Raw genomic sequence first — 25448 nt, 5'->3', positions numbered from 1 at the left:
AAGTTATGCGAAAATTTGACATGAAATTGCCTATGCAATAATTTTGTTGAATATATATATATATATATATATATGTATATATATATATATATATATATATATATATATATATATACAGGGTCTACCAAAAGTGTGGAAACCCCTAAATATCTCGGAAAATATACGTTTTACAGAAAAGTGTTTCCAACAAAAGTTGTAGGGTTTAAGAAGATCTATATACTGATTCTATCAGTTTGACCTTGGATGGCGTCGTCAAGGTCAGGTCAAGGTCACATTGACTTTTTTAAATGACACCCCCTATATTTGATTGCATATTCTTATAGCTTAATTCAAGAGCTTTCCAAAACACTATAATAATGTTCATTTTTATTAAGTACTTTGCGAGTTATGAGGGTTGAAATAATTTCTTAATTTTACATAAACCATAAAATATCTAGTAAACCATTCATTTTTCGATTATCTTACCTTCATACTTTTATGTACAAAATAATGAAAGGAATCAATTGGTGTAAAGAAAACATACAGTTGTTTTTAAGAAAAAATATGGAATTGTTAATTGCAAATTACATATTTTTTCTTAGAAACAACTATGTGTTTTCTTTACACCAATTGATTCCTCTCATTAATTTGTACATAAAAGTATGAAGGTAAGATAATCGAAAAATGAATGGTTTACTAGATATTTTATGGTTTATGTAAAATTAAGAAATTATTTCAACCCTCATAACTCGCAAAGTACTTAATAAAAATGAACATTATTATAGTGTTTTGGAAAGCTCTTGAATTAAGCTATAAGAATATGCAATCAAATGTAGGGGGTGTCATTTAAAAAAGTCAATGTGACCTTGACCTGACCTTGACGACGCCATCCAAGGTCAAACTGATAGAATCAGTATATAGATCTTCTTAAACCCTACAACTTTTGTTGGAAACACTTTTCTGTAAAACGTATATTTTCCGAGATATTTAGGGGTTTCCACACTTTTGGTAGACCCTGTATATATATATATACAGGATGTCCCATTTTAATCGATGACCCCGAATAACTTTTTTAATTTTGATTGTAGGAAAAAATGTTTCAGACAAAAGTTGTATGGCTTGAAGGGAGACATAAAATGGTGTCTTTAGTTTGACATTGAAGAGTCACCTGAAGGTCACGTGAAGGTCACATCCAACTTTTTAAATGGGACACCCTGTATGCTTTTGTATATTTTTTTAGTTCATCTCAAGAGCTTTTCAAAACACTATAATTAAGTTAGTTTTTATTAAATACTTTGCGAGTTATGAGGCTTGAAATAATATCTTAATTTTACATAAACCGTAAAATATCTAATAAAATATTTATTTTTCGATTATCCTACTTTAATACTTTAATGTACAAAATAATGACAGGAATCAATTGGTGTAAAGGAAAAACACAGTTGTTTTTAAGAAAAAATATGGAATTGTTAATTGTAAATTACATATTTTTTCTTCGAAATAATTATGTGTTTTCTTTACAGCAATTGATTCCTCTCATTATTTTGTACATAAAAATATTAAGGTAGGATAATCAAAAAATGAATATTTTACTAGATATTTTATGGTTTATGTAAAATTAAGAAATGATTTTAAGCCTCATAACTCAAAAAGTACTCAATGAAGAAATATTTTATTATAGTGTTTTGAAAGCTCTCGAGATAAGCTACAAGAATAAGTAATAAAAAATAGGGGGTTCTATTAAAAAAATTGAAGGTGACCTTTATGTGATTTTCAAACAACTTTTCAAGATAAAACGAATGATACCATCTTATGTCCCCCTTCAAGCTATACAACTTTTGTCTGAAACATTTTTTCCTACAATCAAAATTAAAAAAATTATTCGGGGTCATCGATTAAAATGGGACACCCTGTGTATATATATATATATATATATATATATATATATATATATATATATCCGGGTGTTTCAGACCACCCGTACACCCCATTTTAAAGCAAAGGAAGTGGTTATTTTGAAAAATGTTTCAGACAAAAGTTGTTGAAGATAAAGTAATGCATTACATGGGTAAATTTGATTGACCTTGGGTGGCGTCGTGAAGGTCATGTCAAGGTCGACTTGAATTTTTTAAATGGGAACCCCTATTTTTCATTGCATATTCTTGTAGCTTATCTCGAGAGCTTTCCAAAACACTATAATTAAGTACCTTTTTATTAAGTACTTTTTGAGTTATAAGGCTTGAAATAATTTCTTAATTTTACATAAACCATAAAATATCTAGTAAACCATTCATTTTTCGATTATCTTACCTTCATACTTTTATGTACAAAATAATGAGAGGAATCAATTGGTGTAAAGAAAACACATAGTTGTTTCTAAGAAAAAATATGTAATTTGCAATTAACAATTCCATATTTTTTCTTAGAAACAACTATGTGTTTTCTTTACACCAATTGATTCCTCTCATTATTTTGTACATAAAAGTATGAAGGTAAGATAATCGAAAAATGAATGGTTTACTAGATATTTTATGGTTTATATAAAATTAAGAAATTATTTCAAGCCTTATAACTCAAAAAGTACTTAATAAAAAGGTACTTAATTATAGTGTTTTGGAAAGCTCTCGAGATAAGCTACAAGAATATGCAATGAAAAATAGGGGTTCCCATTTAAAAAATTCAAGTCGACCTTGACATGACCTTCACGACGCCACCCAAGGTCAATCAAATTTACCCATGTAATGCATTACTTTATCTTCAACAACTTTTGTCTGAAACATTTTTCAAAATAACCACTTCCTTTGCTTTAAAATGGGGTGTACGGGTGGTCTGAAACACCCGGATATATATATATATATATATATAGTATCCTAGAGCACTATATACAAGTGCGCATGAGGAGATAGAGCGGATTAAACTGAATGAGAAAATCTTCATTTTACGATCTTCATCATAATTAATTAGATATTAAATTTAATTTGAAAAGATCGGTCAATGCGTGCGAGTACAAGCGCACAACGATGAGAGTCATCCCACTGTAAACTAGGTGCGGCGAAGCGGTGAGTGGAGTGCTCTTCAATATGATGGCAATGCGCGACGTTTCAGCGTAAAGACTTTTACATGTACAAAAATTTTAGTCGTAACCGTAAGAAAACTAACAAATCATAGTTGATTATTTTTTTATTGCAGGGAGAATATTCGATTGAAATTTGAAAATTTTTGTACGTGCAAGGGCCTTATGTTTGATAAGCGCCCCGTCCCCCGATTCGCCGCGCGCTTCTACTCAGATTGGCCGATTTCTTTAAAAATAATATCTAATTAATTATTGCGAAAATTGCAAAATAGTAGAGGACTCTGCTATTCAGTTTAACTTCCTCTGCCTCCTTACAAGCGCTAGTATAGAATACTCTAGAATACTCGTATGTGTGTGTGTGTGTAATTAGAATTATTAATCAATGAATTTTGGTCATTCCGATGCATATAAATGTATAAAAGATAAAAGAGAATTGAAATCTTTGTAAATAAATCTTATAATAAATCTTATATATTCTAAATATTTAATATTCCATTTTGCGGAAATAAATCGGTTTCAATTCATTTTTATCTATCTTTTATTAGAGTGGATATAAGAATAATTAATACCTTGAAGCGACAACCGGCATCCTTGAATGTACAGGAAAGTAGATGCGTAGTGCAATGATCCTTTAAGTGAATCTCGAGATCCTCTCGAGGAAGCACCGCAGTTTCGCAACGATGAGGGCATGCAACAGGAAATCGACCGCATTTCGTGTGATGAGCACCAAGTGTATCGAAAACGAATTCTTTATTACAGTAACGGCAGGCAACTAATCTTTTGGCACATTCTCCTAACTTATGCTGTCCGAAATGTCGCCTTTGTACCTTCATTCCGCATTTGTTTTCGCAATACAGAGGCTCATATCCACATGTTCCAGTGTGTTTCTGTAAATAATTGATTTTATAGAAACTAATGATTTTTTAAAGTAAGAATAGCAGTTTTTAAGAAACTGCTAAATGGAATATTCATATTTCACATGAAGAAGATAATTAAAAAAGACTAATAGAAATTTATATTGCTTGATAAAGTTAATTGCCAAATATTTTTAATGATTAGGAGCTTAATAAAATTAAATTTTTTATTAATTTTTTATTAATTTTCTCATAGAAATGTAACTACTAAAAAATTGAATTAGTAATAGATTATTATACCTCTAAAGTATGTCCAGTAAACTCTTTGGCACAAAAGTCGCAACGAGCCCTACGCTGAGCGCAAGTATATTTCAAATGGTCTTCCATAAGTACACGAGGAATCATCGCTCCACATTTATTGCCACATGGAACCGCATCATGTTTACATGTGTTCAAGTGTGCCTGATAAAAGCAAGATTTGAATTTGTCTATTTATCGATACTCATCTCTTCTAACTCTGTTCTAAATAATCTTACTTTCAGTTTTCTTAATTCATCTGACCATTTACAGCCATCCTTGTGATGTATGCAGTATACGATTGAACTCATTATTGCCTTTTCTGCTTCCGTGTCCTGGAACGTCTGAAAATGATGAAAGATAATATTATTTGCTTTTGTTTGTTTGACCCTTTGTCTTTAAAACATAAACACTATGGCCGAATATATGTCATAACTCGAATTATAAAACTATATTATCAATTCATACTTATAGTGCCTTAAAATTTTTTGGTAAAAAATTTTATTATTCTGATTCAGAGAATCTTTATATACAGAGTGTCGCAGACTACCCGTATCAGCGGAATATCTCAAAAACTGAACGCGGCAGACAAAAATGTTTCAGACAAAAGTTGTATGGTTTCGAGGGGGACATAAGATGATGCCATTAGTTTGACCTTGAAGAGTCACCTGAAAGTCACGTGAAAGTCACTTCCAACTTTTTAAATGGGACACCCTAATATGCTGTTACATATTCTTGTAGCTCATCTCGAGAGCTTTCCAAAATGCTATAATTAAATTAGTTTTCGTTAAGTACTTTCCGAATTATGAGGCTTGAAATCATTTCTTAATTTTACATAAACCGTCGTAAAATATCTTGTAAAATATTCATTTTGCGATCATCTTACCTTCATACTTTTATGTACAAAATAATGAGAGGAATCAATTGATGTAAAGAAAACACATAATTGTTTCGAAAAAAATGTAATTTGCAATTAACAATTACATTTTTTTTATATTGAAATAGTTAGTATATTGAACATAGTTTCTTATATTGAAATCAGAGAGTGGAACAATGATAGGCTTCTATGTTTTTGATATCTCTTATGACTTCTGAAAATATTTTAGAAAAGGTGAATTAGAAACAGATTATTGTATACCCAGCAAACACCAAATAACATTTATATAACTGTTAATTGTAATTTCCCACTCAACAATATAACAGTTATATAACATATCTGTTATGTAAATGTTATATTGTTGAGTGGGAAATTACAACTAACAGTTATATAACATATCTGTTATGTAAATGTTATATTGTTGAGTGGGAAATTACAACTAACAGTTATATAACTGTTACTTGGTATTTACTGGGTAGTTAACATGAAGTAATACGAGTTTCTCGCTTTAACAACAAAATATGAGTTATTAAACTATTTGTGCGCGAAAAATGTTACATTTGTAACTTTCTATGTAAAGTGAAGTGTATCCCGCATTACAAACACGGGTTGGGTTATGTTGTATCTCCTGAAAGGGAGGCGGAACACACTGTCCATGCATGTACTCTTCAAGATGAAGCAAAGTTCACTTAATTTTAACCTCCATTAAGAGTAAATTTTGCTTCAGTATATATTATAAGAAAGTACATGCGTAAATAGAGTATGTTCCGCTTCCCTGCGGGGGGCTCCACTTTCAGAAGATATAACCTAACCCAACTCGTATTTGTGATGCGGGATACACTTCACTTTGCATCAAAAGTTACAAATCTATGTGAAATTATCTAACAATTGACTTTTATTCGATAAATATATTAATGAACTTATGAAATTTCTTTTGTTTATATCTTTTGAATAAACAATAACCGCCGATTAAAATCTTCACAAAATTACTCAGAATGATGATCTTGATAACATGCAGTGGATCAAATAAGTATTTGCACACCCAGTTTTCTTACAATAATTTTATTCAAAGGAATAATATGTAAATATAAATTATGTCCATAATGAATATTTTACAAAATATTTTATGGTTTATGTAAAATTAAGAAATTATTTCAAGCCTTATAACTCGAAAAATACTTAATAAAAAATACTTCATTATAGTGTTTTGGAAAGCTCTTGAGATGAGCTGCAAGAATATGCAATACAAAGTAGGCGGTTCTATTTAAAAAATTGAAGGTGAACTTCACATAACCTTCAAGTAACTATTCAAGGTCAAGTTAATGACATCATCTTATCCCCCTTGAAACCATACAACTTTTGTCTGAAACATTTTTGCTGAAAATGCTTCGTTGAAGAATTATCGAGGTGCGTTTTTTAAAATGGGACACCCTGTATATGTTATATGTTATATATATATATACACACATATATACAAGGTGTATCTTAAAAAGTTCCCACTAAGCAAATAGCGTTATTCCTGATTAAAAACCGATTACACACATATACACACACACACATATGTGTATATGTGTGTGTGTATATATTATTTATATATATATATATATATATATATATATATATACAGGGTGTTCTAAAAGGTATGACAAAAATTTAAGGAGATATTTCTCACACCTGAAAAATGAAAAAATATTATATGGATATAGGTGCGGAAATGCTTATTTCAGGAGTTATGTTGAAAATACTGTTAGCTGTATTACTTACACAAGGAAAAATTTAGAGTAGATTAATTATTGTAGATGACAATCGTTTAATTAAGCTTATTTACATTTGGTTTTCATGTGACCTTGAGTATGTTACAATAAATATTGAAAATGAATTGATAATTAGACAAAACATGTACTTTATGCATGATGGAGCTCCTCCTCATTTCAGCCCGTTTTAGTCGTGATTTGCTGAATCAAATTTACGGTGATCGGTGGATAGGAAGAGATGAACCTACTTTGTAGCCCCCACGTTCCCCGAATCTCAATCCGACTTTTATTTGTAGGGACATTTAAAGACAATCGTACATACATGCTACACCAGTGCGTGATATTCAAGATCTTCGTGACCGTATTACTGCAGGTTGCGAGACAATCCGCTGTATGCCAGGTATTTTTGAACGTGTCCGTGAATCGATGTGTCACTGCTTGTATTCATGAAAAAGGTGAACATTTTTAACATTTATTGTAACATACTCAAAGTCATATTAAAATCAAATATAAATAAGTCTAATTAAACAATTGTCGTCTACAATAATTAATCCTAAATTTTTCCTTGTGTAAGTAATACAGCTAACAGTGTTTTCAACATAACTCCTGAAATAAACATTTCCGAATCTATATCCATATAACATTTTTTCATCCTTCAAGTGTGAGGAATATCTTCTTAAATTTTTAACATACTTTTTAGAACACCCTGTATATATAGGGTGTTTCATTTTAATTTTCCCAGGCAAATATTTCGGAAAATAATGAAAAATCGAAAAAATGTTTCAGACAAAAGTTGTATGGTTTCTAGAGGGACATAAGATGATGCCATTGGTTTGACTTTGAAGAGTCATTTGAAGGTCACTTCAATTTTTTTTAAATGGAACACCCTATATATTTTTGCACGTTCTTGTAGCTCATCTCGAGAGCTTTCCAAAACACTATAATTAAGTTAGTTTTCATTAAGTATTTTCCAAGTTATGAGGCTTGAAATTATTTCTTAATTTTACATAAACCGTAAAATATTCATTTTTCGATTATTTTAATACTTTTATGTACAAAATAATAAGAGGAATCAATTGGTGTGAAGAAAACACAGAGTTGTTTCAAAGAAAAAATATGTAATTGTTAATTGCAAATTACATGAATATTTTATAAGATATTTTACGGTTTATGTAAAATTAAGAAATGATTTCAAGCCTCATAACTTGGAAAGTCCTTAATGAAAACTAACTTAATTATAGTGTTTTGGAAAGCTCTCGAGATGAGCTACAAGAATGCGCAAAAATATATAGGGTGTTCCGTTTAAAAAAATTGAAGTGACCTTCACGTGACCTTCAAATGACTCTTCAAGGTCAAACCAATCTTATGTCCGCCTAGAAACCATACAACTTTTGTCTGAAATATTTTTTCGATTTTTTATTATTTTCCGAAATATTTACCTGGGGAAATTAAAATGAGACACCCTGTATATATATATATATATATATATATATATATATTTTAATTAAGAAAAAAATCACATTACTAATGCAGATCAGTAAATTGATTATCATAAAATTTAGTTATATAAATATTATATATATATACACATATTTAAATAAATTATAGTAAATTTATATAAGTAAATTTTATTATATACAATTTATATACAATTTACTAATATAGGGTGAACCAGAATTTGCGGATACAAAAAAACAATTTTTTTGTCAAAAGACCAGAATTTGTGTCAAAAAAACAATTTTTTCTTTTAGCAAAATTGCGTCTGAATATTATAATTTTAATGAGAGCAACTTTAAGTTGACGAGTAAGCGCTTTATATTACGCATGAATCAAGGATGGCGCGCGCATGGCTTGCGCAACGTTTGAGCATGTGTGCTATTTTATTATTTTGCTAAAGGTTTTACAAGAACTATGCATGATAACTAAATATCGCTATTTTCGAAATAATTTATTCAATGAAGGAACATTTTCCATTTGATATTACCGAAGCAATAACTAAAAGTAAAATAAGTAGGTTAGAATAATTTTGATCCATACATATTAGATTTAGAAGAACAGTTTTATTGTGCAATAGCAGTTATCACGCCAGAAATGATTCAATGTATACAAGAGAATCTTATCCGCAGAGCGATTATATATATACATATAGAGAGTCTGCATTTCAAACATGTATGTTTTAATATTGATCTTTTTTAGGATTAAGAAAATTCTGAGAATATTGAAACAATATTTTAGATCAAAATTATTCACATGTTATCTACTTATTTATCTACTTATTTTACTTTTAGTCATTGCTTCGGTGATATCAAATGGAAAATGTTCTTTCATTAAGTAAATTGTCTTGAGAGAAAATAGCTATTTAATAGGTATATAATAAAAATTTAATTATCATGCATAATTCTGATAAAACCATTAGCAAAATAATAAAATAGCGCATATGCTCAAACGCTGCGTAAGATGTGCGTGCGCCGCCCCTGATTCATGCGTAATCTAAAGCGCTTATTCATTAGCTTAAATCCATACAGCAATGTTGCAATAACATTGCAATATTGGAATATTCTGTGCTGTATGCATTGTCGCAATATTGCTGCAATGTTCTGTGCTGTATGGGAAGTTGTGTTCTCAATAAAAAAGTAATATTCAGACGTGATTTTGCCAAAAGGAAAAGTTGTTTCTTTTGGCACGAATTATTACGTGCATTCCGCATTCACAAATTTTGATATGCCCTATACATATAACAAGATATTCTAAAACCACCAATCATGAAGGAGGATGTCTATTTTTAATTTATAATTAAAATTTATTAAATATATTTGATTTCTAATTACTAATTTAAATATTTTTTATTGAAACGATTTCAATTTCTATTTCATTATGAACATATTCCAAAATATTTTAAAATGTAAAATCAATAAATATCAAATCTAATTTTATTATAATTTATTCGTCTCGCACGGCGTAGTGAATACCTTCTTGATTATAATATTGATCGACCACTTTGATAGCTGAAGTTGAAACATGTCGCAAATATTTATTTGAATCATTTTTATTTTTGAGACGTTTTTAATTCTTGCGTTCATTTGCAATTATTGCGATTTATTTATTAACAAAATGTAATGCAATGCGTAGAGAAGCGAGAAAGCGTATAATAATGTTATGACAATGTTATTATTAAATTTATATGCAAATCATAATGTTATAAAAAGATCGCCCTATTCATAGGAGCATTTCTTTCATTTGTCATTTTGCCGTACTTAAGTGCGCGAAATCTCAGCCCTGTTCGTAAGATATAATCGCTTGCCGTTTGAAAACTATTATAGTCTTGACATTTTTTTATTACAATTTTTGTCTTGAAATATTCTAAGGAATCTGTCCTTAGGAGGAAATTCGGTGATTTTAGGACACCCTGCATATGTGTGTGTGTGTGTGTGCGCGCGCGCGCGCGCGCGCGCGTGTGCGTGTGTGTATTATATATGTATTACATTAAATGTAGATCAACGATCACTCATAATTTGCATATATGAATGCAATCGTATTCGTACATAATATCCGTCATTTAATTGTCCGATTATCATACCTATTTGTGTCATAAAAATGTTATAATGTGAAAAATGGAAGATATTAATGTATTATTAATTATTATATATGTTCTCAATTATATTCTATTATGATTTTATAAAGTGAAAGTAGTTATTAGAATTTTATTATTTCTTCTGAACAAATATCAAAAATTACATCCAAAAGAAATTTTTTATTATATTATCTATTTCACTTATAAACTGAAATCAAATCATAAGAAATGGTAAATATGTTGATAAAGACAGCCTCGATTACTTTGACCTTGACATATGTTGTGAAGGTCACTGCTCTGAGTAACATCCAAAAGATTTTAGCCGTCGCTCGCTTCGTTAAAAAGTTATTAGTAAAGAAATTAGAAAAAGAATATAGATTTTATTGACACTGTGTAGATAGAACTATAGTATGAAAACACAGTTCGAAAGTATTTTCCACGCAAAGTATGCTTATGGTCCGAAATATGTAAATATAACAATAATCCTTAGCCTTAGTAAGACTTAAGCCAGACTGTAGAAATATTCCTTGTATTTAGTACTTGCAGAACTCTTAATACGTGAACATGAGACTTCACGAGTTTCTCCGGTTAACTAATAATTACGAGGAATTAGTTTCTTATCTTTGTGAAAAAAATGTGATTAGGACAGTTGAATGCGATGTAAAGCGATTCTTAATATCGAATATACAAATTAAGAAATTATCCTTTCGAAAAAAGAATTGAAGCATTTTTTCAAAATATGCAGGACATTTATTCTATTAATAATAATATTGCTGAATAAAATATAAATATAAACATAAATTTGAATATTTTTCTTTCTCCGACAACGCATGTACATAAATTTATATAGAATTTAGAACAATTTAATATAATTAAAAAATATCACAAATATATGTGTACACACACACACACACACACATACACACGCGCGCGCGCGCACGAAGGGGGGCCTTCGGCCTCCCTTCCGCAACCACCCCGTCGGTAGGGGACGCATTGCGAAGAATTGAATTACAATGGAAATATGCTGTAAGTTGTAAAGCGAGGTCCACTTTGCTTACCGACAGGGTGGTTGCGGGAGGGTGGCCGGAAGACCTCCCTTGTGATATTTTTTAATTGTATTAAATTCTATATAAATTGTATTAAATGTATTTCAAATTATTTTTTTTATAACAGTTAAAATAGTAGATTTATGAAAAAAATGCATATAACTTTGTTTGTAGAGTTTTTCAACGGCTTTATTTTCTGCTTAAAATTTTGTTTCTCAAATCAATATTTTTGGAGATAAAAAGCATTAAAATTGTAAAATTCTTTTCTTAATAATAACTTTTTAATAAACAACGAGCGATGGCAAAAAATCTTTTGGATGTTACTCAGGGTAGTGACCTTGGCAATATATGTCAAGGTCAAGGTAATCGAGGCACTCTCTTTATCGACATATTTACTATCCAATTACATTTCGGCAAATAAAATATTAAATATTGTTTTTAATATTTTCAATATAACATAATAATTTCAAGATATAATATGTAAATTTCTTTTCTTTTAAATACGATTTATTACATTTTAATATTTTTAAATGATGTGTGTGTGTGTGTGTGTGTGTGTGTGTGTGTGTGTGTGTGTGCGTGTGCGTGTGCGTGAGCGTGTGTGTGTGTGTATATACAGTATTGCTAAAAATATTGCAATATTAATATAGAAAAAATTGATATATGACTATAAAAGATTGATAATTTTAATGGCATAAAAATATGTTATTATGTATGTCGCTTCGAATTTATGCAATTTTATATTTTTCATGTATTCGAATGTAGTCGATGTATTTCTTCCTTCCTCTCCCTTTCTCTCGCTCTCTTCTGTTCTCTCTTTTCTTGAAATTGGTTTAGAAAAAGAAATTGTGAGGTTCATTTTTATATCTTGTACACAAATGCATCCGGCTTATAAATATGTATTTCAGCACGTTCATAGATACTTGCAAGCAGAAACTTGCACGACCGGCAAGGTCGAGGAACTTAACCAGATAGTCGTTAGCGGTGAGATATAAATAACAGAAAAAAAATAAAAGAGACAAACCTGTCTTCTTCCTTCAAATTGCTCTTGAAATATATAAGTATAAAAGTATAAAGAAACACACACGACACGCCACGCATACATACACACAAGTTAGGTTTGAAAAAGATTGGAGCAACTTTTGAAAAAATAAAGTATAATAAACTGATCAGAAAAGTCTTTTACCATTTTGCAATTTTCGTAATAATGATTGAAATATTAAAAAGAAATTAAAAAAGACTAACAAATAAGTGCATATTTAACGCGCTAGACTATCGGATGTATGTTTTAGACGTGCTAGAGAACAATAAGTATTGCATGGCAACAACAAGACGAGAGCCAGAATACGGATGGAACATTTTTCATTTTATTATATGACATTCGTTGCTGGCTTACCTGGAATACAACTTACAATCTAGTCGCGTGAAACGTGCGTTCATTAGCCTATATTTTTTAATTATTGCTAAAATTGCAAAATAGTAAGGACTTGGTAAAACTGCATATTAGCGACAACTTCATCAATTTCAATGACCATGACATATGTTGTCAAGGACATGTCCTAATTAACTTGCAAAAAATTTTAGTTGTCGCTCGTTGTTTATTACAACAAAGTTATTTACAAAATAAGTTCAATGGTCCCGTGAACTTATTTTCGGTAAATCTGGTATAAATTGTACTATATATAATCTCAACGGGAGATTAGATGTAGAATGAACTTCCTTTTATCTTGCAAAGTACATGCGTGGATACAGTGAGTTCCACTCCTGAAGGGGAGCTCTACTTCCGCAAGATGTAACCTAACTCAAACTTATTTCTGTTTTAAACCAGATTTGTTTTAAATCAAACATAGGTTTGAATTAGGTTATATCTTTTGAAAGTACAGTGTCCTGACTCTGATGACGCCATCCAAGGTCAAACTAATAAGATCAGTAAATAAATCTTCTTAAATTCTACAACATTATTTTCTAGAATCACAAATAAAAAAGTTTTTGAGGGTGGTCAATTAAGAACATCATGTATATGAAATATCAATCGTTTTTTTTTTAAATAAATTTTTTGTATCTAAGAATGTAAAATGATATTTCTGATTTCTTAGGAAATTTACTTAATAAAGTGTATTTTAAAATGTCGCATAAATTTTAAACTATACTTTATGTACAATAGAAATAAATAATAAATAAAATCTATTAAAAATTGTAAAAAGGTTCATTTAAAAAAAAAAAAAAACTAAATTTTTCATTAATAGATTAACACTAAGTCCAATAACTCATAACCATACGTTATGAATACATGTTACTTCATAAATTGATATAGGCATGTTTTGTTGAATACAATAAAAATATTGATTATTATGCATAAAAAGAGCCCATCTTTGCACAAATGTGTCATTGACATATGTTGTCAAGGTCATAAGCTCTAATTAATATTTTGAAGGTTTTAGTCGGCGGTCATTGTTTATTAAAATGTTATTAACAAAAGAATTTTCCAATTTTAATGCTTTTTATTTCCGAAAATATTGATTTGAGAAAAAAAATTTTAAGCAAAAAATAAGGCCGCTGAAAAACTCTACAAAAAAGATTATATGCATTTTTTTCGTAAACCTACTATTTTAGTTGTTATATGAAAAAATAATAATTTTAAATACATTTAATACAATTTAAATTTATATAAAATTTAATACAATTTAATACAATTAAAAAATATCACAAATGTATGTGTACACACACACACACACACACACGCGCGCGGGGATTGCAAGGTAGAGCCTTCGGCCCCCCTCCCGCAACCACCACACCGGTAGGGAAGGTGGACCTCGCTTTACAACTTACAGCATATATCCATTGTGATTGAACTCTTCGCAATGCATCCCCTACCCTTGCACCCTCTTGTGCGCGCGCGCATGTGTGTGTGTGCACATACATTTGTGATATTTTTTAATTGTATTAAATTGTATTAAATTCTATATAAATTAAAATTGTTTCCTTTTTTTTATTTACCTTTAATTTACCTTTTTTTGCGTTTTTCTTCGACTTGCGAGTTCGACCACTATTTTTAAGTTTCATATTCGTATTCAAGAGGTAAAAATACGTAGAAATTGAGTATTCTTACCCATTATTACATATAGGTAGATTTTCCGAAAGTTTCCTGATTTTTGTATTTATTATTTTTATCATTTTTCAGCCTATAAGTCCAAAACTATTTGAGTCTGACTTTTATATATATGTATGAAATTACTCTGGAAAATCTCTTCAATAACATATTTAAAAATAAAGCAAATCGGTGAATAAATAAAGTAGAATCTTTATGTCAATATTTCTCACATTTATTTGTTAATAACTTTTGAATAAAAAATGACCGTCGGCTAAAGCCTTCAGAATGTTAATCAGGGATAACATCTTTACAACATATGTCAATAACACATTTGTGCGAAGATGGGCCGTTTTTATGCATAATTACCTTTTCACGAATTAGTCGATCTTTTTACATTAATTTCTCTTCAATTTTATTGTAAAGATCGTAAAATGATGTAGGATTTTCTTCAGTTTAAATTTTATTTAAAACCATAAAATATCTAGTAAAATATTCATTTTTCGATTACCTTACCTTAATAATTAAATTTTAATACTTTTATGTACAAAATAAAGAGAGGAATCAATTGGTGTAAAGCAAACACATAATTGTTTCGAAAAAAAAAAAAAAAAACTAATTTGCAATTACAGATTTTTTCTTAAAAACAACTATAATAATCTAACTATAAAAATAACTATAATAACTATAGTAATTAGAAAATGAATATTTTACTAAATATTTTATGGTTCATATAAAATTAAGACATTATTTCAAGCCTTATAAACTCGAAAAAATACTTTATTAGTGTTTTGGAAAGCTCTCGAGATAAACAATAAGAATAAATAATAAAAAGAAGAGGTCCTGTTTAAAAAATTAAAAATGACCTTCATGTGACCTTTAAACAATTATCCAAGGTCAAATCAATGACATCATCTTATGTCTCCCTTCGAGTAAAACAACTTTTGTTTGAAACATTTTTTCCAATCCTTTTTGCTTTAAGAGATACGCTATTTGTACACACACACACACACGCACACACACATAAATAGCGTTATTCCTGATTAAAAATCGTGTCGAAAAGTCCTCAACCATTTTTTTCTATAATGGTTAACAAAGGGGTAATTATTGAGTGAAGTTGCACTAATAAGCACCGACCTTTAGATGGACGTACGTCAGTGAGGCGCGCGTCTGGTAGTGTGCGTGAGCGCTTCGCCGTTTCGACGCTATGTCATGCCACTATCGTGTAATATTTTTATGCGTTGTAATAATGCGAAAAACTTTTTTTGCATTAAAAATCATATTTCTTCCGTCAAAAGCGTAAAAAAAAATTTCGACAAGGAGGCTAAAGGTCGGTGCTTATTGGCGCAACTTTGCTCAATAATTACCGCTTTATCAAGTATTATAGAAAAAAATGAGTCAGGACTTTTCGACTCGATTTTTAATCAGGAATAATGCTATTTGCTCTGTGGGCGCCTTTTCAGTTACACCCTGTATATAGCGAGGAGAAAAAGAGGGGCAGAGGAAGAGAGAGAGAGAGAAAGAGAGAGGGGGGGAAGAGAGAGAGAGAGACAGAAAGAGAAGCAAATAATATAATTTGAGCATAAAAATAAAAGATCATCAATATCAATTTTTGAAAGATATAATATCATATGAAAGATATAATAATTGTTCATATCGTTTTAGAGATAAGAATTTTGAGATATGAATAATATTGAACGAACGAATCAAGTTCACGCATTGTTTCCCTTCGTAGCGAGTTGCCGCGGAGCGTAACATTTTCGTTCACGAACGGCACAGAGTATAGAGAAGTTTATGTCATGGAATGCGCGACGATGGAACACGTACATAGAACCGCACTGTTTCCGGCCCAACTGAAGAATACTGTCGTGGGAAAAGAGAGAGAGAAAGGGGAAGGATGGAAGTAGCGAGGAGGAAGAGAGAGGGAGAAGAAGAGAAAGAGAGAGAGACAGAAAAAGAGAAGCAAAAAAGGCGAGTTTTTATAATATTACAATAATTACTTGCATATACACTCATAAGCATTTTGTGTTATTCCGCATTCCCGGATAGTGTGAACAACAATAGAATCATGGAATGTACACGTAGTGTGACATGCTTTTGCAGTCAAAAGAAAATGATTTTGCAACTACAGTAACAATTTTTTAGATACGAAAAATTAACTAAGACAGTTTAATAATTAACAAATATTGTAATATATTTTACATAATTAATCTAAACAGAGACAGAATTTACATCTGAACTGTAAACGAAATTTAGAAATAAAGTCTTTCTGGCGTGTCTTCATGTTAAAGTTAATTATATGTTATAAAAAATAATTTTATGATAAACATAGAAAAATCGTTTTTCACAAAAATCTGGCTGTAATATCTAGCTGTAAATATTTATTCATATTTATCAACGCATTAATTATTTGACAATAGAATCTAAATTTTCTAGAAGGTTTACTAGAATTTGTTGCTATTAATTCTATATGTTATAAACAATATTTTAACAGATACAAAAAACAATGGTAAAATTTTGTTATTACATTTGAATATTTATACTGGTAAATTTTTTTTTAATATTTTGCCAATATAGAGTGTACTTGAACTCAAAAATTGCTTATGTAATTAAACAAAGTACGGTATTAGTCAAAAATATTGCAACACTTATAGAAGCAGATAAGTTATTACTTTAACAAGATCAAATTGAATTTTTTTAAATGAGAACCCTCATTTTTTATTCCTGTAGCTTAGCTTCTAAAACACTATAAAGAAGTATTTTTCCATTAAGTGTTTTTCAAATCATAAGGCTTGAACAAAAATGTTTATAACTTGAACAAAAATGTATATAACTATTAATAAATTATATTTACTATTAATAAATTATACTTATTATTATTTTATGCTTTACTGTTATTTTATACTTTAATAATTCTAAAAACAAAGGCAAAATAGCTAGGGGAAGAAATAAAAAATTTAATCAATTACTTGTGTTTTTTTTGTATTTTTTGGAAACAATGCAATATTTTTTACCAGTATTGTATATACAGGGTGAGTAAAAATATGCAAATCCTGAAAAATTTTGAAAAATATAAGTTTTGTAGAAAATTGTTTCTCGGATAAAAGTTGCAAGCCTTAAAATATTTATTTATTAGTTACTATTATCTATTTTATCAGTTTAACTTTGGTCGTTGTCAAGATCTAGACAAGATCAAGTTGAATTTTCTAAATGTGACCTTGAATTTTTTATTGCATTCTTATACCTCTTGTGGAAACGTTTTTGGGACATTATAATATAGTACTTGTTTATTAAGTACTTTTTGAATTATGAGGATTTTTTAATTTTATATAAACTACAAAATATTACATAAAATATTTATTTTTTTATTTTATCTCAATAATTTTATGCAGAAAATAACGAAAGGAATTAATTGGTGTGAAAAAACATATAGTTTATATGTTTAAAAAAATGTAATTTGCAGTTAACATATTTTTTCTCAAAAATAACTATATGTTTTCTTTACATCAATTGATTCCTCTCATTATTCTATCCATAAAAACATCGAGATAAGATAATAAAAAAATAAGTTAACAAGATTTATTAAAAATAATTTTACAAGATTTTTTTTATAGTTCATGTAAAAATTAATAAATTATTTTAAGTCTTATGACTCAAAAAATAGTTAATGGAAAAATACTTCTTTATGTTTTGGAAGGTAAGGGATAAAAAATGAGGGTTCTCATTTTAAAAAATTCAATTTGATCTTGTTCTGATCTTCCAAAATCAAACTGATAAGATCAGTAAATAAATCATTTAAACAACTCTACAACTTTTATTCGAAACAATTTTTTTGTAAAACTTATATTTTTCGAAATTTTTCAGAGTTTCCATACTTTTTCTTCATCTTGTATATAATTTCTGGTATAGCAGATATATGAATTGAGAATCATTGATTTGAGAATCTTTATATTGTGGGCTAAAATAAATATAATATATTTCAGCAAACACAGAATATTGCAGCAATATTTCGGCAATATTATAACATTGTAGCAATGTTGCGGCAATATTATAACAATGCAGCAATGTTGTTGCAATATTTTATGTTTGGGATATATTCTTCTTCTCTTCTTTAACTTCACTAAATTATTTTCTACTATGAACTTATATGATAACTCATTTTTTATATGTTAGTGCAAAAAATAACTTACTTATGATTTAATAAAAAATCTTTGAGTAGAATTTCTCAATGGATATATATATATATATATATATATATATATATATATCTTTCTGCCTCTCTTTCTCGCTCTCTCTTTTCCTTTCTCTCTACAGTTTTTGAAATTTGTAACTTTCTCCAAGAAAGAATGGCTACTTTAAAAATTATAACTTTTAATTTAATTTAATACATAGCCTGCTACTGACAGAGGAAATAAAAATAATCATTAATAATTAACAAAACACTCAAAAATTTCGATATTACTAACAAGTAACACTATTCAAGTGCCACTCGCCGATATTCTTGAAACTTTGCACACTCGAAAAACATTAAACACGTGTTTTTTATTTTAGCTAACAAGGCGTTTTAAGGTTAGAAAACGCATTCGAAAGTTTAACACCATTTAGCACAATGCTAACTAACGCTATTCATGAGTGTCATTCTCTTACAGCTTTTACGACATTCTCTTTCATAATTTCATTGTCTGCATGTTTTTGAGATTGCTAATGACGATTTTGACATTAGTTTAACGAGATTCAGAATGGCAAATACAAAATGGTGGACAAAATCGCAGAAGTTTCAAAAACTTTATTTAACGCCACTTGCGAAGTTTATTAGATACATGATTACGATTTTAGCAACAATTATATCAATCTAAAGGTGGTGGATGAAAAATTCAATATGACGCATCCAAATGGCGAAAACTGAAGGCAATGGGAAGGTCTACCCAGCCAGTGAAAGCAAGATAGTAGAACTACCCGGTCAGTGAAGGCAAGATAGTGGTACTACTCGACCAGTGAAGGCAAGATAGTGGTACTACCCGACCAGTGAAGGCGAGATAGTAGAACTACCCGATCAGTGAAGGCAAGATAGTGGTACTACTCGACCAGTGAAGGCAAGATAGTGGTACTATCCGACCAGTGAAGGCAAGATAGTGGTACTACCCGACCAGTGAAGGCAAGATAGTGGTACTACCCGACCAGTGAAGGCAAGATGGTGGTACTATCCGACCAGTGAAGGCAAGATAGTGGAACTACCCGACCAGTGAAGGCAAGATAGTGATACTACCCGACCAGTGAAGGCAAGATAGTGGTACTACCCGACCAGTGAAGGCAAGATAGTGATTATCTTGCCACCTTTGTCCACCATTTTGTATTTGCTATTCTGAATCTCGTTAAACTAATGTCAAAATCGTCATTAGCGATGTCAAAAACACGCAGACAATGAAATTATGAAAGAGAAATGTCGTAAAAGCTGTAAGAGAATGACACTCATGAGTAGCGTTAGTTAGCATTGTGCTAAATGGTTAAACTGTGTTAAATTTTCGAATGCGTTTTCTAACCTTAAAACGCCTTGTTAGCTAAAATAAAAAAACACGTGTTCAATGTTTTTCGATGTGTGTACAAAGTTTCAAGAATATCGGCGAACGGCACTTGAGTAGTGTAAGCCTGTTATTCTTTCCGAATGCAATTTTCAAATTATGTTAGATTTTCTACTTCTGTGAAAAAATTGATACAATCCGATAAAAATGGTATGTAAAAATTAATATAATCCTATAAAAATGTTATGTAAAAGAATTTTTGTAAATGTTCACTTTAGGTTACATAGCTCGAAAAATTTTTTTTCACATATGTTGTAGAAGATACATTCCTAAGTAATACGTTTTAATTTTGTGATGGTCTCTTTTCGTTTCTGAGATATGCACTTTTGAAGTTTCATACTTTTATGTCATCTTTTCATTATATTCTATTTATGTGTTTATTTTCTGTTTGCTTATCACGGTTTCATATTTTATATTTTACTTGTGCGTTTATATTTTTTGTTTACGTTTGCTCGTCCCTTCCATGTCGCTAAGCTATAGAATTATTGTTTAGTTTTGCTAAATAAAAATTAAACTTTTTATTTTACCTAAACTTTTAATAAGTGTTTGTAACTTCCTTCATTTTGCAAAGTACATGTGTGGACACTGCATGTTCCGCTCCCCCCCCCCTCTACGGGTAGTTTAAATTACTTTTTGTCATCATATTTTATTGTCATCATATTTTATCATAAATATCTTAAAATAAAGAAGAAAAAAATTGCTGCGTAAAAAAATTAATTTATTAAATTTTGTTAAATTCAATTTTATAAATTTTATTAAATTTATTCATTTTTAACAGAAAGAAGAATTGGAATGCAAAAATTCAAACCTTAAAAACCTCTGTGTGTGTGCGTGTGTGTGTATATGTGTGTGTGTGTGTGTGTGTGTGTGTGTGTGTGTGTGTGTGTGTGTGTGTGTGTGTGTGTGTATTAAGTATTAATATTTGCTGCTATCAGTTAACTAAAAATTTAATTTCTTCTTTTTTGTTTCTTTCATAATGTAAAATTGAAAAATTACGTTAACTAAATCATGAAATACATTGTACGATTAAATATTTCGCATCAATTACCGATTTTATATTGGCGAAATAATAGCGCGAATATATGTGAATCAGAAAAGAGCTACACAAGAAAAAAGAACTCGAATGACTTCGGAAGCGGTCGAGGCCATCTGTTACATTCGATTCCCACGCTTCCGCTGCTGCCGTTGTGTCTTATAGCTAGCATTTTATTCCAATGAGACGGCATTGAGCATACTCAAGCACGAAATTCCACGAATCATATGAACATGAAGAAAGATTATGCCTTGTCGAGTTTGCGCAGCATCTAGCGACATTGAAATGCAGGACTATCGAGACGAATCGTTTGTATGTGGAATTCTTGCGTACATATCTCAGAATCAACAGTCTTTCTCAATGAGATCGTAATAAACTTATATTTGTCGAAAATGTTGACATCAAAGTCATTTTCTATTACTATTTTTGAATATTTCCTTTTTTTTTTCATTCGCACCTTACTATTAGTATTAGGATGGTAATCAGGGAAAACAGAATTCTAACGGAATAACGGATGAGCATTACATGTTATTATGATGATATCCCTATTGTCCAGTGTTGTGTATAGAAATAATTCAGTTATTTCAAATTATATGTAGAATAAAAAGATGGGTAATCTCTTTTCATATAAAACAGATAAAAATAACTAAGAATAAATAAGAAAAATAAATAAGTTTCTATAAAATTTTTTTTCATAATACATCCATCGAGATATTTGTCTTTAAAGTTAAAATTTAAGAAGCATTTTTCTTAAATAATATTTATAGTTTTTAATAATTTATAATAATTATTTGTATATTAAATAAAGATTTTGAAAATATTGCGTGATAGACTTGTTGTTACTATGTTGGAGAATTAGGAGCAGACCACCTCTAAGCTTTCTAACTTACAAAACTCTGAAACCGATAGATTTCTTTTATATATATTTTTAAATATGTTTTTAATTCCCGTGCCATATCTTTTTCTAGGAAAAAAGTATTCTCTTGTTTCACTTCGTCAAAATTAACTGTTTTCAAAAACAAAAAAACATTTAATAGATAGAAAGTAAATAATAAAATGATGATAATAATAGATGCATTGTAGAAAAAAATTTTATAGAAACTTATAATTTTATAAAAATTGTTAAGATTATTTTTATTTATTCTACATGCCTCCACAAGAGATTTGCCTCCGTTATCGAAATGCTCGAATACTTTGTAAGGAAAAAAATATGAATTATATATTATTGCGTTAAAAATAGTTTGCGTTAAAATTAGTTTTGCATTAAAAGGTTAAATTAAGAGTCGAGAAAAATAAAAATGCGAGACAAAAACAGAAAAATATATGTATCTAACCTCGTCAGTAATTATAGGTGCTTTATCCATCGTGTCGTTGATTGGACTGGGCGGTGACGTGGGACTAGCACTGGGACTTACGTGGAAACTCTTGGATTCTTTTACAGGTCTTTGAGGTGACACTCTCGCTGGGAAACTCAGTGTCTTGGTCCACTGTGATAAACCACGCACCATCTTTAAAGTTAAATACACTAATAATCACTTGCAAAAAGACGTAATGTTTCGTTGGTATTATTCACTATTCATGAATTATGAATCACAAGAAGCAGATTTGTTACTATGTTCTTTTTTCTTATTTGCGTGTTTATAAACTTAAATAATCTTTTTTGCGTTTTTTAAAAAAAGTTCTGTAACTTTTTTGGAAACCGTTTTGAGCACACTCTTATAACTCAAATCAAATTCACATAATAATTGTCAAAGTAACTGTGGAATTATATTGCATTCGATCAGTAAGGATCTGACAAACCGACAACCTTAAATCAGAAATATTTCTCGAGAATTCGATAATACGTAAGACAGTGCTCTTTGACATGCAGGCTACGACTAATTCTGCAGTACCTCTGGACCGAGAGTCATGGTGTCGATGGAAACGATGACGACAGTGGTGGTGGTTATACAGATGGTGGAGGAAAAGGAAGAGGCGGTGAAGAAGGAGAAAAAGAGAAAAGAATCGGTCGCGAACCAGAAGAGCCATTGGAACTAACAGGAGAAACTCGTGAAATAAAGATGGTGTATAATGTGACGCAAATGTAATTTTGCGTTTTTCACTTATTATATCTCAGTTGTTGTATTCCATTCTATAAAATTTTTTACGAAAAGAAATAGAATATCAAATGACAAAATTGATTATGAACAAACAATATATTTTGTAAATTAAAATTTAATATGATTTGAAGATATATATTAGTTATGTTAATATTAATTAATATAAATTTTATAATTTAATTCAATTTATTCAATGTAATTTATTTTTAATTTATTTTATGGCTAATTTGTTTCTCTTTAGAATTAGAAGTGCAAAGAAATAAAGTTAAGATTAAGATATTAGTAAAACTAATCTTTACTTTTATCTTTGCAAGGATAAATAGGATTAAAAAAAATATCAGAGAACAAGATAATTGAGAGGAGAATACTGTCGAAAAGCTAAAAAAAAACAAATCATTAATGAAAAAATATGTATAAAATAAAAAATAATTTCTTTAAGGAAAGTAATCTAGACAAGCAATTTGGACACTGCAAAACATGCTTATTAAAATCTCATGATTTACAAGAAGAAGAGTGTTTTAAACTTTATTACAAAGCTGAAGATTAAATCGAAATTTTTATTAATGTTTGAATGATTTTTATGATGTGTGATTCTATGATATATTGGTCAAGAAATTAATCAGTATTTATTTCAATAGCATTTGCGAAAAAATTGCACGACAAACTTGATTTTGTCTCTCGAAATCACTATCTTTTTGGGAAGCAAAGAACTTATCGACAATCCAATCAAGAAAAGAGAAACAATTGTATTTGTAAATTTGTAGACTAATGTGGAGAAGGGGAATAATGACATTGCGAGAACTATATATCGCGGTATGCCCGTGCATTCAACTGTACGCAGACTGGATCTAACCAGCTACGGCCTTCCTCGACCTTCCTCTCACCGATGATCGATTATAGAATCTTTCAAATCAGTTCTTTTGGCCGGTGACTGGTTACAGTTTTATATTATTTCAAATCTTAATATATTTCAATAATCGCAAAAACGACTTATGAATATTCATTGTCGCTGCTATTGAATCATTTCAGCTTTGAACCATAATAAATGTTGTCGCAATTAGTTACAGTAATATTTTTAATATTTTTGATCTTCTATTTTTAGTTTAATCTTTTATTGACCTGAAATTGTTCGTTGAAATATATAAAGATTTTAAATTTTCTAATACAAGTATAATACTTTTGATTATTTAATCTTTTATTGATTTTAAATTATAGCTTAATTATAGCTTTAAATTATAGTTCTGCATCGATGAGAATAAATAATAATCCAAAGGCACAAAGTCGGATAAGAAAAATCTTATCAGCCTAACTTAAAGATGGTTTCTTGTGAGAAAAACAAGTAAATTTCTATATTAGGATCAATTATGATTTGATTGAAAATTTAGATAGCATAGAGTTTGCTGTGATTCTACATACAATTATGATATTTTAAAGTCTGAGAAACAATACGTCGTCCTGGGGAAAAACATCAAGTAGCATTTTATAATAAAAATATATAAAATGTCTTTTTACGAAAAAACTAATTTTTTTCAACTAACTTTATTATATTTTTATGTTACGGCAAAAATATATCTTAAATACGCCACGAAAAGACTTGGTTTTTGCATTTACGTGATTTCCTTTACATGACATATATATATATATATATATATATATATAATGAAAATTTTAAATAAACAAGCGGGCTAGGAAAGGATGAAGCCCTTCTTTTTGCAAAATACTTAATCAAATTCAACTTAAAATGTTCTGTCTTCTATAGTTTTCTGTATATCTATGTATAACATACATAATACATCACTAAAATATTTACAAAACTAAAATAAATAAATAAAGATAAGATTAGGTTAAGATAAGATTAAGTTAAGTTTTCGGGCAGAGAATATATAGCGAGAGACAGAGCCCTATACTTTTTAAATATACATAATGTAATACTACATAATGTAATACTACATAATGTAATAATAATTACTAGATCATCATCAATCTGTTTTCTAATATAATATTTAAATGCAAAATAATAGAATCAATGAATCAATGAGAATTAGAGACAACATTATGCAAATTTTAAACCAAATCGGAGGTGAAGATCCTAATATAAAAATTTACCGAATAATATAATATATATTCTAATATATGTTGCAACAAAATAATCTTCTTTATTCAGTAAATAATATTTTTGTTCTATTTCATCAACTAAA

General features: G+C 29.4%; 1 protein-coding gene across 3 annotated transcripts in view; it reads right to left on the bottom strand.

Annotated features, from left to right (window-relative positions):
• LOC105256304 (TNF receptor-associated factor 4) overlaps nucleotides 1–25448 on the bottom strand; it is a 40109-nt gene that overhangs the window by 3887 nt on the left and 10774 nt on the right. The window contains exons 1-5 of one of the 3 annotated variants that reach the window (XM_011266112.3): nucleotides 22486–22618; nucleotides 7157–7268; nucleotides 4443–4547; nucleotides 4207–4368; nucleotides 3622–3939 (exon numbers count right to left, since the gene is read on the bottom strand). In XM_011266112.3, the coding sequence (XP_011264414.1) occupies nucleotides 3622–3939; nucleotides 4207–4368; nucleotides 4443–4514 (552 nt within the window). In that variant the 5' untranslated portion in view covers nucleotides 4515–4547; nucleotides 7157–7268; nucleotides 22486–22618. Of the gene's footprint in view, nucleotides 1–3621; nucleotides 3940–4206; nucleotides 4369–4442; nucleotides 4548–7156; nucleotides 7269–22485; nucleotides 23015–25448 lie in introns of those variants that run through there. The other 2 variants (XM_011266107.3, XM_025412287.1) reach the window with 2 other exon arrangements.

This window comes from Camponotus floridanus, unplaced genomic scaffold (genome assembly GCF_003227725.1).
Source record: "Camponotus floridanus strain SB8 unplaced genomic scaffold, Cflo_v7.5 scaffold108, whole genome shotgun sequence".
Classification (NCBI taxonomy): Eukaryota; Metazoa; Arthropoda; class Insecta; order Hymenoptera; family Formicidae; genus Camponotus; species Camponotus floridanus.
Note: the sequence above shows the minus strand (reverse complement) of the source record. Positions and strands in the feature narration are given on the sequence as shown.